This window comes from Ochotona princeps, chromosome 9 (assembly GCF_030435755.1).
Source record: "Ochotona princeps isolate mOchPri1 chromosome 9, mOchPri1.hap1, whole genome shotgun sequence".
NCBI classification, from domain to species: Eukaryota; Metazoa; Chordata; class Mammalia; order Lagomorpha; family Ochotonidae; genus Ochotona; species Ochotona princeps.
In genome coordinates, this window is record NC_080840.1 from 17480185 (window position 1) to 17499576 (window position 19392).

At 39.3% G+C, this 19392-nt stretch overlaps 1 protein-coding gene across 5 annotated transcripts in view; it reads left to right on the top strand.

The window, feature by feature from the left end:
• ENPP2 (ectonucleotide pyrophosphatase/phosphodiesterase 2) overlaps window positions 1-19392 on the top strand; it is a 107323-nt gene that overhangs the window by 76156 nt on the left and 11775 nt on the right. For 2 of the 5 annotated variants that reach the window (XM_058668523.1, XM_058668527.1), the window contains exons 14-23: window positions 1379-1410; window positions 2119-2246; window positions 4253-4340; window positions 4497-4584; window positions 5662-5846; window positions 8730-8781; window positions 15604-15678; window positions 16969-17105; window positions 18071-18206; window positions 18880-18957. In XM_058668523.1, the coding sequence (XP_058524506.1) occupies window positions 1379-1410; window positions 2119-2246; window positions 4253-4340; window positions 4497-4584; window positions 5662-5846; window positions 8730-8781; window positions 15604-15678; window positions 16969-17105; window positions 18071-18206; window positions 18880-18957 (999 nt within the window). The remainder of the gene's footprint in view (window positions 1-1378; window positions 1411-2118; window positions 2247-4252; window positions 4341-4496; window positions 4585-5661; window positions 5847-8729; window positions 8782-15603; window positions 15679-16968; window positions 17106-18070; window positions 18207-18879; window positions 18958-19392) is intronic. The other 3 variants (XM_058668524.1, XM_058668525.1, XM_058668526.1) reach the window with 3 other exon arrangements.

Genomic DNA, 19392 nt, shown 5'->3' on the forward strand with positions numbered 1-19392 from the left:
TCTCTACAACCTCCAGAAAAGGGGATGGACCTTCAGATAACACAATCCTGCTTGTGTAGAGCCATCATTTGCATTGCTTGCTTCCAGCTAGTTCAGAGTAGTGGCTAAAATATCCTTTGTTTGCTGGTAGTGAAAGCAAAGGCAGAGCCTTCATGTATTCAACGAGGCTGGAAAGGAGCAGCTACTATCTGATCAGACCTATGATACTACTGAGGAAACAAATTTCCTGTAACCAGATAACTCAGTGTATTAGAATATTCATCTTATGCTAGATAGTAACTTTTTTGAAAGATGTATAGATCAGCAGAAGTTGCATTCAAAGCCCTAAATGTCAATTTCTGATTAAAAAAGAAATTTAAAAAAGATTATGTACTTGAAATTTAGAGTTAGAGAGAGGGAAATCTTTCATTTGCTTGCTCATTCCTCAAATGGCCGCAACAGCTGCGGCTGGACCAGTCTGAAACCAGGAGCCAGAATTTCCATCTGAGCTTCTCACTTAGGTACAGAGATCCAAGTATTTGGACCATTTGTGCTGCTTTTCCCAGGTACATCAACAGGAACTGGACTGAGTGTGGGAGCAGCCAAGGCATGTTCTGACATCCATATAGGATTTCAGAGATGCAGGCAGTGGCATAAGCCACTATGCCATGATGCCATAGTGCCAGCCCCTGTCCAGTTTAATTTCTGTTGTCAAATTGCAAATGACCTAGTCCTGTGCTATACAGGAACCATTTAGGGGAACTTGAAGAAGCAATTTACCTAGCAGTATCCCAAGGCCATGCAAGGAGAGTTTCCCTTACAGAAGTGGAGCTCTGGATCTAGCTAAGAGCTTGATCACAGGACTTGTTCCAGTTGCTTACGTGCATTCCACATACTGAAATATGAAATAGCCACACACAATTCTAAGAGGGACTTTAAAAAACTGCATGGAAGATGGAATTGAAAGATAATATTATTTTGGCTCAAAAACTTTTGAATTCACTCCATGGTGTCTGCAACAGCCAGTGATGGGACAGACTGAGGCTGGGAGATACGAACTCAATCCAGGTCTCCAGTTGAGTAGCAGAGATTGAGCTACTTGGGCAATCACCTGCTGCACCTTAGGGTACATGGAAGCAGGACATGGAACCCGGAGCAGAGCTAATATTTGGACCCAGGCACTCTGGCTATGGGTCATTCCAAGTGGCATCTTAACTACTGTCAAATGCCTGCTCTATCTTACAACAAAACACTAAAGAGATAGTCCTTTCTGGAAGGTGACAGGGGGTGGGATGGTGGAGGAATGGAAGGGGAGTAACTGAATCTTTTGCTGCCAAAGCTATTTCTCTGTGTTGATTGTCATCTCTTTGGTAATCAGGCTCCTTTTCTCTTTGAACAGATGACCCTAAAGCTATCATCGCTAATCTCACGGTAAGTGTTGCAAGTTCTAGGAAGCAACTCACCTGTGTTGGCTTCTCCTTGGAGGATGGAACAGTGTTCTTCCCATTTCTCAGAAGCGTTATGCATCTGTTTCCTTAAGATTTTTCAAAACTCCTGTCCTGTGGATGGCCACAGACTAACAGTCTTGGCGATGATACAGGGTGGTTGGGCTTTCCTTCAGAACTGAAAAGGATTCATTCATGGTTCAACAAACGCTTGCTTTCTCTGAACTACCCTGCTGTTCCATTGTTCCCCCATCCAGGGTTGAGACATTAAAGCGCTTCAGCATGCAATTTGATGGGCTCCCATGGGTTCATCCCTTCCTGCTTCACCTCTCACCTTTTGACTTGAAGCTTTCCAGAAAGGCCTTGCAGGTTGAATTGCTCTCAGTTCTGCTCTCATGAATCAGGGATGTGTCTTAAAATTCCTCACTCCTTGCTTATAACTTGCTGTATGGTCTCCGAAGTTATCTAGCCCCCTTCCAGCCTTTTGTTTACAGCTTGTATGAGCCAACAGAGCTATCTCACATGTAATTGAATCACAAATTAACCTTTTGGATGGATACACTTGATCCTAGCCAAAAGGCCAAGAATTGATCCTCTTGGATGAGTTAGAGCCTCCTTCAACTTCCCAGAGAAGGACACAGGACTTTTTCTACGTGACACCCCATCTCAAGGCCCGCTTCCGTTTATATTGTAGTGTAAAAAGCCAGATCAGCACTTTAAGCCTTACTTGAAGCAGCACCTTCCGAAACGTTTGCACTATGCCAACAACAGAAGAATTGAGGATATCCATTTATTGGTGGAACGCCGATGGCATGTGGCAAGGTAACCTGTGGATCAGCTGCCCCTGTTTCTATCATCATGGTCACCTCTTTTGCAACTGAAAATGTCTTAAGGTCTGCCGTTGTCTATAAAAGAAATTAAAATTAGAACGCTGACTCTTTTTTAAGATTTTTTTTGTGCATGTAAAATAAGAAGCTGGTGTTGTGACCAGACGTCTCTGTGTCCTGATTCTCATAGGTCTGAAGTATCTTTGTTGTCTCCCACGGCCTCTGTGTGTGTGTCTAGGTGTGTCTTTCAGTTTTTGAATTTACATTATTCTTGTTCCTAATTTGCTTACTTTAAGAAATCAAAAGTTCAGTTTTGACCTTTCCCATTGCCTTAGCCCATCGGACTGATAGGGTTTAAGGTGACAAAACATTGTTTGCAGCAGTGTTTCTAGAAGACTGTAGAAAATGTTGTTAATCTTGAAACATCTGTTACGATGGGCATTTTTAAAATATTACTTGAAGCATTTCCTAAGCTTACCTTCTTTTGATCTGCAGAAGACTCTCCTATCCTAAAAAGACCATTTCTTGCTTTTGAATCCAGTGCAGGATATATCTGGAGACTATCAATTTCAAAGAGTTAAATCACTCGCAGTTTATTGTTTTTTGCACAGATCTGGATGCAGTCCTATTTTACCCCTCAACCTTGCTCTAACTTCCTCTCAAAGAAAAGTGTTGTGAATCAGCCTTGCAAAAACCGAATAGCTCCATTACCCCACACGTTCTAGATAAGGACACTAATAAGAAACAAGGGAGAGAAGTTAATGAAATAGATGTTGCTCTGTTAGGAACTTCCTTCAGTACTGGACACTGAAACACATGTTTCAGCACATAGATAAATATCCTACTATAACTGTATGGGGGGTAGACGAATACAATATATATGGGATTATAAAGATGAGAAATTATTGGACTCATTTAGAATACACTTGAGCAAGCTCATGGAAACGTAACAGGGAAGGGACAATTTGCCTTGGCTGACTATAACTTCTGCGGGATCGTTTTTGTGTATGAGGCACTTGGAGGAGATTGACTTTGGCGCAGTTGTGGTTTTATATAAAGAAAACATGGAAACTGAGTAGAAGTGAAAGGTGATGACACTTGAGCAAGTTAGCTTGGGTCAAGGCCAGACCTTTCAGTTAGCAGTCAGTATTTTTAATTTAGTGCTTGCATTGTTGAATTATTATATACACGTATCTTATTATCCTAACCCCAAGGTACTGCTCCTGAGTAGAAAAACCACTTGTTTGATTTGTGTGTTTTTCCCAAGTACTTCACTTCAGTGCTGTGGACCTTGTAGATACTTAGCCAATATTTGTATTAATAAATATCAAAAAGATTTATTAAAGCTACACGATAGATTTATGGAAGATGTTTTGCTGGTCGAAAAGGGAGCATCAAATGATTTTGATGCCTGGAAGACACTTCCCATTTTTTATTTCTGAACTGGGATATTTTTCAGTGAGTTTAGGCTCTTGGCAGATATGTGTCTGCAACTGTTAAGTTGACCCCTCAGTTGTACTTCAGTTGTATTAAACTGATAGATAAAGCTGCATATTTTTTCATAGACTGTAGGTCCCCCTTTATAGATTAAAAGTAATGTATTTTAAAAGTACCTAAGATGTCTTAATATGGAGTTCAGTGAGAGGTGTATCTAGGTGAAGCGGGCCCACAGGGTGCCATAGAGGAACTAGTGAGCCACACACATGATTGGAGCATTACCTGCGGCAGATCTTGTGTTCAGCTTCAGCGTGAGGTGTGACGAGGGCATCATGGCTGCTCTTCGTGAGTCCTCATTTATTCCTGGGTGATAATCAAAACAAAGATACTGGGAGAAATGAACACAAGGTCTTTTTCTCAGGACCCAAACGATGATGCAATTAAAACAGAGACAAAGAGGCTTTCAAAACTTTTTCTTAGAGAGTCTTTGTATCCTGAAATTGGATTTTTATTGGAATGACTTAATGAGAAATCCTGGCTGATCATAAAATTGTTTCAATGTAGGAAACCTTTGGATGTTTATAAGAAGCCAACAGGAAAATGTTTTTTCCAGGGAGACCATGGGTTTGATAACAAGGTCAACAGCATGCAGGTATGATAACAAACTCTCAATCGGAACTTGGTTATGGTTGTTCTTCAATGTGATGGGAAATGATATGAGTGAAGTTAGGTGGTATTTATAAGGGAGGAGGGGTTGCTTCCAGTTAGCAAGAATTTGTAATTGTGTTTGCTTGTTTTCTCCTGGAAGACTGTATTTGTAGGTTATGGACCAACATTTAAGTATAAGACTAAAGTGCCTCCATTTGAAAACATTGAGCTTTACAATGTTATGTGTGGTAAGTCACTTATTTAATCAAATCCTTAGTATGTGAAATTCCTCAATGTCAGAGAAAGAAATGAGGTGTCTATTTCCTGGGACCACCTCCTCTCCATGCAGAAGGATGTGGTAACTTACCCATTGATTCAAAGGGCAGACTATCACCCCATTCTAAGGCCTCCTTGTCTTCCTCGAACAGTTGACTAATGGATAATTTTCATAGTGTTGCTGTTGGCAGCCTCTGGCTGATCCAACATAGCATTACAGTTTGACACCACTGGTCAGGGACCCGATGAAGCAAGAGTTCCTCACAGAGCTTTCTCCTACCTCCTGCTCTCGTGTTGTGGCCCAGTTACAATTTTGCCAACTTGTGTCCCGGCCAGCTATTTATGTACTCCTAATTATTTTTCTTCCTTGAGCTTCCAGTTGCTGAATGAGGACAACTTTTCCTATTTAGTAAGGGAGTGCCAGTCTGGTGGTTAGAGGGGGAGCCTGCATGTCGGGTCTCCTGGGTTCTTTTCCCATCTTGGCTGCTAGCTCTCCCTTGCCCTGCCTCTCAGCTTAGGCAAGTCTCTGTATGCCCACTTGGCATCCCTTCACTTGCTATGAAATCAGTCTGTTCAGCTCACAGTGCTCATTTGAGGCACACAGCCAAAATCTCCTCTTGTCCCCACATTTCTGTGGAGTGCATTAGAGGGCAGATTTGTGGTTATTTATTGATTGTGTCTCATTTCAAGATTTGGCATGAAAATATGCCAGAGAACTGCACAAAGGCAGTGATACCAACAATGATAGTTGTTGAGTTGTAACTGTCGTAGGCACAGATGGTATCTAAATATGGAACTGTGTCTTTTCTCTCTCTGGTAACTATCTCTATTCATCGTCAAACAATGAACATGCCTAATTTAGAAAAGTATCACAAGGCATGATCAAGTCAGAACAGTTCAGGGAGTACAGAGGAGTTACCTGCCATCCTAATTTGGTTTTGTTCAATTCTGATTTGTATTCAGGGTCTTGAGACCATTGGATAGTGAATGTTTTGATGCTTCCCATATTTAATCAAAAAAACATTTAACACTTTGCTTCTTTTCGTCAGATCTCCTGGGATTGAAGCCAGCTCCTAATAATGGAACCCATGGAAGCTTGAATCATCTCCTACGTGTTAATACTTTCAGACCTACCATGCCTGAGGAAGTCACCAGACCCAATTATCCAGGGATTATGTACCTTCAGTCTGATTTTGATCTGGGCTGCACCTGTGATGATAAGGTAGAGCCCAAGGTAGAAACAATCTTTGTACTTGTCATATGAAACACTGTTGCCTATGTAATAACTGTCTAATAGAACTTTCTAGACTGATAATGTGAATGATTCTATATTTCTGCTCTTGAACATGGTAGTTGGCTAGTGACCAAGGAGCTGAAAGTTTAATTTATTTACTCTAAATTTAAAGAGAGATCTGTGCTTCCTGACTCCTATTTCAAATATTATACGTTTAAGGGATGAAGGGCAAAATGTAGGATTTACAATGCTATTCTGTAGAGTCATAGTCCTTAGCCACAATTCCTTATGGTGGCCTGTGGAGTGAAAGCTTAGAAAGATGTTTTGACGGTTATGTTTCATGAAAGAACTATTTACATAGGCCGGGCAATTTGGATGAAGTCAGTGAGGAATGGAGAAGTGCCATAGGGTTACCAGGAAACCTTTCAAGATGGGAAGCATGCGGGGAAGGGAGCAAATTACTAAGACATGGTGAGGACCTTGATTGGAGGGAGCTCTGTATTTGATGGATGAGAGCAGCGAATAAACCACAACCCACTGGGGAAGGTTTTATGGAATCAACACCCTCCTTTTACCTGTAGCTTCCAGCAAGTGTATCCCATTGCTGTATTCCAGACAGACAGCAAATGTGCTCTTAATTTTTTTCCAGAGAGAGCAAGCAAGAACATGAGAAAGTGAGGGAGAGAGAGAGAGAGAGAGAAAGAGATAGAGGAGTCATTTCATTCACATGAACACTCCTCAGACACCTGCAACAAAGCTGGGAACTCAGCACACATATTCCATATACATGGTGAGAACCCAGTGATGGGAGCCATCATCACTGCCTCCTAGGGTCTGCATGAAAACCTAAGGATGGGAGCCAGAGACAATTGTCAAATGCAGGTACTCTGATATGGGATATAGAATCCTGGGACACCCCTCCCCTCAGGCTAGATGCTCTTGGAAGCATCCTTAGAAATCAGCTCCCAGACCATAAGGCAAAGGGGAGAAGGATGCAACGTGGATGGCTTGGTGGTGATATGAACAGAGAAGACCCATCATGCCATAGGTTGAATTTTATGTTGATAAAAAAAAAAATATCTTCATAGTGTTCAATCAGTAGTTCTGATAGCAGGATTAAGCAATGTTACTACAATGAATTGATATGATAGCAACCCAAGGCAAAGAAATCTGATATGTTTGCATGTTTGCTTTTATTATATATAAATATTTGATTTTTCTCTGAGGCCTTAGAAAAATGCAAAGTAAGTTTCCTACCACCCCATCTCCTATTCTCCTTTGCTTGCATTCAGGTTTTCCTGTGGCCTGGAAGCCACAGACCTGGAAGCTCACCGTGTGAAGGATTCAGTTGTTGTTCTTCCCACTCCCTGTTTTCTTCTTCTTCCTTCCCATGCCCCAAACAAGAACCAAGGAAGCTCATTACTATAAGTTAATAATGCTGAGCACCTAATGGCAATGAGTTAAGTTGCCAATTCAATTGAAAGGAGCCTTGTGACATAGATAAGACACAGAATTTTGGAGGGACCTTTTTGAGAAATTCGGAATTTGTCTATGAGTTTCACAAAAACAATGTCATTTTCTTTTTTTTTTTTTAAATTCATTTGTTTACTTGAAAGTAATTGTTCTAGAAAGAGAGATGAGAGAGAGAGAGACAGAGAGAGAGAGAGAGAATCTTCCATCTGCTGTTTCACTCCCCGGATGGCCACAATCAGTGGCTGGGCTGGGCAAAGCTGAAGCCAGGATCTCAGAGCCTTGAGCTTCATCCAGGTCTTGCATGTGGTTAGCAGAGGCCCAAAGACTTGGGCCATCTTCCTCTGCTTTGCCCATGCCATTAACAGGGAACTGAACTGTAAGTGGAGCAGTCAGTATATGAACTAGTGCCCACCTCAAATGACAGCATTGAAGGCAGTTTCTTTACCCACTTACTATGTCCAAGTTTCTTTAAAAAATGTAATCTAGCAATTCTGAAAAATGTATAGATGAATAAGATGAGCACTTCTATACATCATAAAAAAATGTCACAGATTCGGGGTAGGTGCCACAAGCCCCACTTTCTTCCTACTACTGAAAGGTTATTAGTATGAATATATCCTAAACAGAGTATATCATTTTCATGCATGTTTCTGTACTTCATCTTTAATCATGTATATCTAAAATGACATAGAAATAAGGATTAGTACGCATGTGGCTTCCTGAAAGAACCTGTAATGTAGTTTTGCATACTATGTTTCTATAAATGCCATTATGCTTTATATATTCTGTAAGTAGCTCGTTTATTGTTTCTGAGATATATTTATTAATATATGAAACTTTAGCTAATTTTTACTGCTAATAGTTAATATATTTATCTGTATAAATAAACCATGATGATACGATGATATGAGCATTCACCTAGTTGAGTCCAACAGGGCCTATTACAAATAGTTTTGTACAGCCATACTGCAAGTGACTTTTTGTCCACTTATGTCGGTATACATCTTGGATGTATAGTGAAGTGTGGAGTTGCTGAACCGTTACTTTTCAGAATTGCTATGTCCTTTATAGCTTTAGAAAAAGAAATTTCATAAATTGGTTTGGTAATTAGTTTCAGGAACTTGGAATTGATATCATTTATACATATACAGAGCATTGTCATCACTAGCATGGAAAACGATAGTTACAAAGAGATTAGAAAGGGTGTCCACAGCCATAAGACTTATAGGAAGGGCAGCTCAGAGTGTGAGTTTGAGACAAAATGGTAGTTTCAGAAAATATTATGTTATAGTGAGAGTTTAGGGTGCTTTTGGGGGTTTATCAGATGGCTAAATAGGGAGAAGGGTTCAAAGTGAGAGTAATATTTCTGATTTGCTTTCCTGTTTTCTTTTCTGGTTTTCCCACATGAAGAACAAATTGGATGAACTCAACAAACGTCTTCACACAAAAGGGTCTACAGAAGGTATGTGGGTGCTAGAGAAAACTAGCAGATAAGTTTTGTTTTCTAGCTTTCAAATATTGAAGAGATATTCCATAGTGTCTGTAGTATAAGAATAGTATCTTAATATTCAAATTTGTACTACAAAGTGATTTTTGTATCTACTTGGCAAAGGGTATTCATTTATTCTACATAGCTAAGATGTTAGCTGTGTTACAGAAAAATTCAGGTAGCTAACTTCTTTTACTCATCAGTCTTTAAACCTTTAGAAAAACAGATGCTCCACTGTGTTTCTATTGGAAACATAACTTCTCAAAGGTTGATCATGAGAATTCCCATAAAAGGAATTATAATCATAATGAAAAATAACAGTAACTGGTACATAGGTTGAAATATACCTTTTTGAAGAGTGAGTGCACATGTTATGGGGGGGCAGGGTTAGAGAAACATGAAAAAATCAAATCAAATCTCTCTTTTTATAATAAAGCCCTAACTCATTCTCTTCTTATTTTATGGCCAATGACAAGCATGTATTAATGAAATTTTTGCAAGCTTGTGACATAACACAATGAAATTTGTATCAAGAAAGATGTGTTTATTGTTCATAATTCAATATGCTGTTGGCCAAGTGCAGCTCTGTCCTTTGTGTATGCTTGATTCTGAAACCCAGGCTGAAGGAGGTGCTCCTGTTTGGAACTGAATTTCCCTGCTCATGGCAGAGGGAGAAGGAGCAGTGAAACTATGTATTGGGTCTCAGCTCTTCTGCTTCTCTGAGGCATATGGTACTTTCATTTGCAGTTTGCTGGCCAAGGATGAACATGTGAGAGTCTTTCTGTACTTTCTGCAGGGACTCTTACCTTGCAAGTCATGCGTCAATTGGTGGAGATGGCAAATAATTAGGAAATTTGATACAATCTACCATCAGTCTCTCTTTTTTTTTGATTTTGGAGTTCCACAACACTAGGAGAAAATAGAAAGGGAGGGAAAAGCTCCTAGAGGTTATTATAGTGGATAGACACCCTGTTGTAATAAGCAGGAATGCCTAAAATTGTGTTTAAAAAACAGATGGAACGCAATTACAGCAGCTCCAGCCACGCAGTAAAGACGCACATGCTGCATGGTCCAGCTCCCCCGAGAGCATCTCCTGAGTCCTAAGCGTGCATATGGTTTTGTTTATCACATGCACTGTTTCCAATCTGATTAAGTGGAGGTAGAGGGAAGCAGGAGATTTTATTTACTTGACTTATTTTTCCTGTTTATAAAGACCTTCATCTGTTTCCTTCTTTCTTTTCTGCACCACTATCCTCTCCCTTCTCCTTTTGAACACAGATGCTGTAGCATGTGGTGGGATGAACCTAACTTTAAGGATAAGATTTTGCTGGTGGAGGGTGCACTAACCCTTCACCAACCGTACAAGCAAGTTGAAATGTTTGTTACCTGACTTCTAGTGGACTGGATTGTCGTAATTAAAAGATAGGACTATTTCTAGAGAAAAGCAATGGAGAGTCTTGTGATTTGCACTTTCCACATAGTTCGTTACTAACACAGAGGTTTAGGTCTAAGATCTTGTCTTCCAAAATTCACGAATGAGCTTGCTAGTTATGACAACTTTTGGTGGATCTCCATGTTTTTCTGATTTGAACTCAGGCTTTTCATGACATGAAAACATATCCATCCGAGAAAAAAAGATTCTAGTTTATGGGTGACAGTGCAGTAAAGGTGACAGAGCCAGCCCCTCGATCAGCATTAACACTGTTCTCAAAGTTCTTGGAGTCATGAAAGCACTTGCACCATGAGTCACAGACTTCCCGTGCTGGGAAGAGCCTTAGTGCTATCACCTCTCCATTGTTCTGCTCAGAGATGAAAATAACAGTGTTGTTGCAGCACTGGTATAAAAGCTTAATCTTTAATACACTAACTTAGGTATGCATATGAAAGTGTAACCTCATGGACTCCTTCAAAGGCATGTGTTGTGGCATGCTCTGAGAGAGAACACTGGTTTCTGTGAGGCAGGTGGGCCTCTGAGAGTTTCCAAAAAGGGTGGAGTCCAATAGCAGGGAGAATCATGGGAATGCAGGACCTTGGCTACTCATAGCTAAATGAGAAGTGACTTTGAAGATACAAGAGGGACTGTAAAAGCACTGTGTGAAATATAAAATAATTGATAGTCGCACATCTTTATTTTATTGTGTGTAGAGTGCTCTTGTTTTGATTTCTGCTGTGTGTACAAACATCAACATCCTTACTTCTCACTTCTGCTTCTCTACTTGTCTCTTGGTTTTTGACTCTGTCTCTTTCAGACCTTTTGCTCAGTCGTTGCTTTATGTGCAGCGTGGCTTTCTTGTTTTTGGTTCGTTCAAGCCTTCTTTTGTTTCCTGTGTCAGAAGGATTTCATATACTCAGCGTCTGTTCCAGGAGAGTAGAATCTTGTGAATGAGACTCTCCGTGGTGTGAGCCCTCGTGAATCTTCTGCTGTGTGGATACCTTCGGGGGCCTTTTGAGGCTTTTAACGTGGCTTAAATTATTCAAGTATAAACCTGGATTATTTTTTATCATTAGCCCTAAAACACATATGTAGACAGTGGATACTTTTTGGAGTAAGCTGTGTTTGCTAAGTGTCCCCTACTTAGAACATTCATGGGTGGTTCTTTTAATGCCATATGCTGAACAGCACCTCAGATATCTTTACTAGGTGCCTCAACATTTTTTTAATGGAAGATGCATTTAAAAGATGAGTTTGTTTTGGTGCAATTTTTAAAAAAACTGGAGAATATTCTCAACTACTTCCTGGAAAATGTTTATCATATGAAACAAAATGAATGGATTTCAAACTCTTTTCGCACCTAAGCAAACTTTGAATTCCATTTTCCATGAATTTTTTGGTGTGCCCTCTTACAGAACACATGTGTCAATGCATGTATCAGTGATGGGGAAGCCCAGGAGGGCCGTGGAGTTAAAAATAAGAATCTTTAGTTAATCACAGGGATTTGCTATAAACATTGAAGCTGTTATAGAATAATGAAATCCTTTAGTGACATAAAGATGAACACAAATGTAATATTCAGAAAACACAGATCTGAACTGCTGTAAAAGCCCTAGTATTTCTAGATAAGTTCTGGATCTTAATTGCTTGATGCTGCTGTTCCAGATGTCTTGACCAAACTTTCTGGGCAATGAAATGTCATTTCCTGTGACATTGAATCAACAGATGAATGGGGTGATTGAAACAGAAAAATTTATATCTCTCACAGCAATCAGTTTTGACATAATAACAAGTATCATTTAACTGTAAGATAATTATATTACTTTTTCAGTTTTATCTACTTACACTGGTATGACAATGTTTTATATTTTCTTAGATTAGCACTGTCAACTTTGTAAGAAAAGGAATTAAAATCATTTTACTGTTTCTTTGACCTTGATTCCTTAACATACGTTTTGGCTAAAAAGGCGAATTTTTTTACTGGTTTTTGTTATTTTCAGAAGACTGAGTATGATTTGAGAAGGAAACTCCTCTGTAGCTCTTCTCAAATATGAATTATTTCTCATTTTGTTACTTCTTTGGAAATACTGGTTTACTAAAGACAGAGATATAATCATGTTTCTGTGTGTGTTTTCAAGTGTGGAAGACTTGAAAGACATCAATGCGTAATATAACTGCAATTTTTAGAAGGTTTCATGATGTATTTGATGATAGTCACTGAATTGTAATAAACCTTATTTATCATTATCCTCTGCTGATGTTGAAGTAAAGTTCATTGCAACAGCGATTACTACAGCTACATCTTCTCTGGGCCACGACTGTGCCAGGTGCTTTCCATGTTTGTCCTTGGAACAGTGAAGCATTCCAGGGAGATAGGAGGCTTTGGGAGATTAAGTTCAGAGCTCCAGGGCTATGAGCAACTGAGCTGAGATTTGACTTTAGTTATGTATGACTCTGAAGCCCACATGTTTTCCTGGAAAAAATCTTCTTATTCTAAGAGAGAGAAAGCATGTCAGGAGAGAATTTCAGAGCATCGCAAGATTTAGAAGTTGTTGCTAATACAGGATGCTGTCCTCATTAGCTTTTCAGCACGTATAACTCAGAGCTATTGCCCAGGATCCTGTGGATATCATTTCAATATAACCTTCATTGCAATAATCAGCAAATCAGAATCCAACTGGACATGGCTCCACAGGCTACGGGAAGAATGGGGTCGAGGAGGGAAGCCTCCTCTGTGGGTGCTTCTCTGTAGCTGAATAGTCTATAAATCTGAAACCATTATTCCTTGATCGGTGAGATGGAAAGGCACTGGTCTGCTATGTTTAGCCTTCATGATGGTGAGGCAGGTAATGTGTACAAAACCAGGATTAAAATAAATAATAAAACAATAATTTATGTCACCCAGTATTTCCCCAAAAAGATATTACATGATTGCCAGTGTTAGAGACAGGATACAGAGATAGATTTGACATGAAACTCCTGTCCTCATAAAATTAGTGTTTTATTGCAAAATTTAGGCAGCTGACGAATTTTAACATATTGTTTTGATTGTTAAAAAAAGGATTGTTAAAAAAAGATAGCTGCCTGAAGTTCCAGTATCCCACAATGGTGCCAAATCGTGCCTCAGCTGCTCCACTTCGGATCTGCCTGCCTGTTAGTGGCCTAGAAAGGCAGCAGATGATGCCTCAAATACTTGGGTCCCTCCATCCATTTATGAAACCCTAATGAAGCTTCTGGCTCCGGATTTTGACCTGGCTCAGCCTCAGCCATTGGAGCCAACTGGGAGAGTGAACCAGTAGATGGAAGGTTTGTCTCTCTCTCTGTTGGTCTCTCCCACTGTTTGTGACTAGGACTTTGAAATAAATAAATAAATAAATAAATATTAAAAAAGAAAAGGGCACGGATGAGGATATTGACTAGAAACCAATGAAAGGTTGAAATGGCAATGAATCATAATAAACACTTATAAAGCAAAGGGGGGAAACCAGACAGGAACAGGAAAACTTTGGGTAGAAATTTTGTGCTGAAACTGAAAAGCGAATTATTATGGTAGTGAGCACTTAACAAAATAAAAAAGCCAAGAGATTTTCATGTGGCCCCCAAGTTTGCCAGCTACTCTTTGGGAATATGAATCAGGAAACTGAGGAGGGAAAAGAAACACACACGTAAGTCTGTATGACCAAATTTTGGAAAACAAGAAGAATGAGTGCTAGGGAAGTCCACACCACTTAAAAAGATTTGCCTCCCAGGATTTGGCCAAATGTGGTATCTGGAGGAGGCCTTTTGGCATGTCTGAAAATACCAGAGACAGTATTGTAAACAGGCGACCGGGTTGTGGAATGAAGGTCCTGTCTGGAATTCTGAGAAGACACTGACTACATTAGGTTCACTTCATGAAATAGCAGGAACATGTGGCAGAGACAGACAGAGGTGTGCATGTGACCCGCGGGCTGCTGCTCCAAAGACTTTAACATATGCAGACCGAGATCCCAGCCTATCCTGTGGCCTGAGCAGGGATTTTCTGTGAAACACAAACGCACTGAGTGTCCTGCCCTAGCTGTCCTCAACCTAGCAGAGCCAGGCTCTGGTACTCGGGTAAACTGCAAAAATAGAATCAAAATTTTGATTCTGGACATAAACATTCACATTTCTTACTGCAAACACTATTAACTACTCATTCTTACATAAATCTTGTAAGCTCCAGGAAGTTTGAAGTAGACTGGCATCATGGTTGAATTTTAGCAGGCTGTTGAAACTCATACTTTTTTTTCTGTGCACCATTTATGCTCAGTGACAACTGAGAAAAAGTCAATTATGTAATAACATATTTGTGATCTAGATGAATGCCATGAACTGCTATTGTAACAATAGCTTGGAAGCTTGGAATGCCAAATGTCAGAAGTAAATTGATTCTCTCTATGTATAGCAGAGATAAGAGATGTACCATTAGGGTATATTTCCAGGAGAAAGTGATTTTTCAGGTGTCTTTCCCTCTTGTGCCCCCATTCCCTCTTCTCCTCATGGTTCTTCCATATTACTTGACATGCACTTTGGATGGGAGGGCAACTGGCATAAACTGGAACATGGGGAATGCTGGCTGAACTTATATATTCTGTTCACAGTTCTGTCGTTTTACAGAACACTACTGGTGCCCTCCCAGGCCTGTGATATTCATCTTCCTCCATGTACCTGCCACACTCTGCAGTTGTCTTCGACTTAATGCAGAGCCTATTGCTTTATTGACCTTTGTGTCATTCTTGTTTCTTCCGCTGAACCATAAGTTCTTTTAAGAGTAAGGGCTTTGTCTTAATCATCTTTGCCCACTATTTCCATTCTGTATGCTGAAGCACACAGTGAGGACTTAGTGGATGTTTGATGACAGGGAGTACATTCGTGGATAAACCTGGAAGGAGATAGGTGGCAGAATTGGTGACCAAGAAGAAGTGAATCCTGGGTAAAGAGAGAAGCAAAACCATGGGTAATCTCATAGAGTAGCTGTTGAGGCTGCTAATTGCTGGAAATAATATGTGTCATTACCGTAATGAGTTGATATTCATCTTCATGAACAGGGTTGAACAAAAAAATCAGCCCTAATGCAATGGAGTGTCGTGTTGAGGACTGTCGAGAAATGTTGGGGTTGGGAAGAGGAAAACGCCTAATGGTGGAGCCTTATCATTGTCCAACACTATTGTTCAGTGACTGCAAAGCGTGCAAAAATGTGACTGCTACTTTGTTGTGCTTTTAATGGAACAAATTGCGTGCTAGGCTTGAATTTGAGTTTGGATGAGTGTATTTGGTAAGAATTAAAAGTCAATCATAAAGGAGAAGAGCTTCTCAAAGAATTTTGATACTTCTGCTTCCAGCTGAAACCAGGAAATTCAGAGGCAGCAAAAATGAAAACAAGGAAAACATTAATGGAAATTTTGAACCTAGAAAAGGTTTGGTTTGAGTTTTGAAGGAAAGCCCGGGTTAATCAACTACCCCCAAGTATTACTGTTATGATTTGCTGGCTTTCTATTTGCTTATTATTTGCTTAATATTGTCATGTCATGTTCTAATGCTTATGGGTGGGTCCCTAAATTTGGCGGCTTAACCAAGACTTGTACATTTACTGTAATGGTAGTTTGCAAAGCCAAACTACCCAGAACAGACTTGTGTTGTAATAGTGTAGGCTGTTATGCCTCAAATCAGCAGTTCTACTTGGGAGGGACTTGCAAAGTATTCTACTAAGGTTTTCTCCACTACTTGCATAGATTGGTAATATTTTAATTAAAGCAACATGTATACATAATTTAATAAGTGATTGCCAGAACTGAGTTCCTCTAATGAAAGTAATGATTTTTTTTATTATTATTATCACTTAGGGAATCACGAGTTTCCTAAACCTCAATCCCTAAATGTTTTGATTGGTAAGGAACCCAATTTTCAAGAATCTGTGAAAATTTTAACTTTATCCTATCCAAAGTGTGCAGGTCAATCCCCAGGCACTTATTTTGCATATATAAGAGAAGCTTTGCATATTAAAGTTACATCTTTCCTTCCTCAAACAGTAAATGTTTCAGGCCTTCCCCTCTGAGAAAAAGTAGACCCCTGGGGATTTGAATCTGCAGCTCAACTGAGTTCTTTAGTAACTGATGCATAGTCCCCCTCTTCTATAATGAAAGAACCCTTGTGAATGTCCACTTATTTTATCTATACATGTTTCTTTAAGTTCTTACCTAAAGAGTGTTACCATGTGTGACCAAGCTGCTTATGTTAAATGCTCATTACTACTCATTTCTTATGCTGAAGTAATGCACATTTCAGTTGTAGTTTGCAAATACTGATCAACTGAGCCTTCCTCTTAATTAAATCATTAACTCCATGAACTCCAGGGGTCAAATTAATTATTTTTATAAAAATATACAACACTATTGGGTTTCATTCAGCTGAATCTTTTCAAAATTGATTACATAATATTTCTTTCTTATAAAGTTGTCAAGTAATTATAAGACAAGAAAGCATTAACAGAAATATGGCATTTTCATTATGCTTTTGGTAACTGTAAGCCTGACCCAGGCTTGGGTGATCAGATAAACAAACAAAAGGCTAAGAAAACCAGTTGATTAAATTAAGGAGAAGGTGCTGTTATTAATAAGTAAGTTAGCAAATTCTAGGCAACTTGACTCTCTTCCAATATTTGCGTAGCATTTGCATTTAAAGCAGTTTCTTCTTTTTTTCTTCCCTAGAGAGACACCTCCTCTATGGACGGCCAGCAGTGCTTTATCGGACTAGATATGATATCTTATATCATACTGACTTTGAAAGTGGTTACAGTGAAATATTTCTAATGCCACTCTGGACGTCATATACTGTTTCCAAACAGGTCATTAAGGAAATTGGATGTTGCGTGTTCTGCGTTCCATTGCATTCCTCACATTATTTGAATCATTGCTTGCTTAATAGAAGTTTGTTTTACAAAATAGCTTAATTTTTCCTAATGAAAGAATCTCTGCTTTGGATCTATTGCAAGATATTTTGAAATAGTCTTTGTTCAGTGTTCTAATAATTTCATAGTGGTATGTATGCTCAGTTTTGAAGGGAACATGCTAACTCTCTTAGTTTATTTTACTCTGCTTAAGTCACTGCTCAATAATTAACAGAAATTACCAAGGTTTGTTTGCTTGTTTATTTTAATAGGCTTTATTTTTTAGAGCAGTTTTTGGCTTACAGCAAGATTAAGTGGAAAGTACATAGAGCTCCCATATACTCCCTACCCCACCCCAGTCCCTGGCCACCCTCTCCTAGTATAAGCATTTTTTTGTTAGTTTCAGTTTTAATGAGGATGAGATAGGTTGATATATATATCATGAATTAGAAAAGGTTACTTGGCAGTTGGAAAATATTTGTAAGTTTTGAATATAAACTAAAAATACTTTTATTTCCAGACACAATTTCTTATTTTGTTTGTGCTATGTACACCTGTGAATGTTTTGGTGCTTAACAAATATACATAAAATAAATCTATATATAGACACATATATGTGTATATCAAACCTATATATTGACCTCTGTAAAGGTGTATATTTGTAGCCTTGTTTTTTTAGGGAGGATGTTTCTTATTCCTTAGAGTGCTATTTTTCAGTCAGCTTCTATAGAATCCTATTCATTATTTCAACAATGGGATGTTTGCTTTGTGTTGTGTTGTACTTATTGCTATTGCTATTGTTATTTTGTTTTATTAAGACTTTGATATGAGAGTAATGCTTCAAAAGCCAAGAGCCTGAGGATGATTGCTGGTTTGGTGTTGTCTCTGTGATGGCATTACCAATCCTCTGACTTCCCGTGCAGGCTGAGGTCTCTGGCATTCCTGAGCATCTGACCAACTGCGTGAGACCAGATGTCCGCATTTCTCCGAGCTTCAGTCAGAACTGTCTGGCCTACAAAAATGATAAGCAGATGTCCTATGGATTCCTCTTTCCTCCGTGTAAGTTTCTTGGTACTAAGATTGAATTACTGCAGATGGAGGTTACAGTTCTGGGCTTTGTGGAGCATGAAAGTTCGTTTTAGGCATTCAGGGGCTAGAGCTTTCTTTGAAATGGGGCACAAAAGAGATTGTAGAGATGAACGCTTATTGAATCTTTCAAAAAATTGGCTGAAAACCAATCAGCTTCAAAACAGCTGGTTTTCAGGGGGGAATTCTAAAATGCAAAGGAATCTTTTGTGTGCTCCCTCTCACTTCACTAAAGGGGACCTAAAACCAAACCAGGAAATCTGCGTGACAAGTGTCCTCTGGTGAACAGGGTAGAGACGATCTGTTAAGAACACACGAATCCCTTTAATCATCTCTCATTACCTTGGTGACATTTCTTTACTGTCTGAATTGTACTGACAAAATCAAGGAATTCTTTAATACAATGCTTAGTAGACTCAAGAACCAGGTAGGAAGATAAAGCTTGATCAACACTTTCTAAGAGATAACGACCCAGTGAAGAGCAGCGTTTGGGTGGGAGGGCAATTGGGAAATGTGTAAAGGAGACATCGAGCAGCATGGAAGGACAGGTCTCTCTCCTTCTTGCTGTTTTACACCAGTAGCAATCACTTTCCTATTGATGTGGATTTTGGTAAACAGCACACACTATTTGTTTTCCCTTGTTTAGATCTGAGCTCTTCCCCAGAAGCTAAATATGATGCATTCCTCGTAACTAATATGGTTCCAATGTATCCTGCTTTCAAACGTAAGTCCACTCTTCACCTACTAACGTGTTCTTTATGAGAATAAATATCCCCAACTGTACCACTTCCCATTTCTTCCTCTCTATTGACTTTAATATTAATAATAATGCCTTTCAGGTGTTGAGCTTTTATAATCTTTAAAGGCCTTTTGTTTAAATTCTCTGCTGTTGATATAAACTCTGAATGTGTGAGGGAAGTTGGCAGACTGTTCATCCCTTGATTTAATTAAGAAGTTGACATCCCAAGTGATGATAGAAGCTGAACTAAACCGAGTTTATACTTTTCTTCCAGCCATTCTATTTCAGTGCTTGGGTGCTCACTGACATCCTTTCACACCTGTATCTGTTGTTCATTACAGTCAAAATTGTGAGTGCATCTTGCCTTCAAGGTGATGATTTTATTCAGAATGTTGACCCTGAAGCCCAGCAGAAATGCAA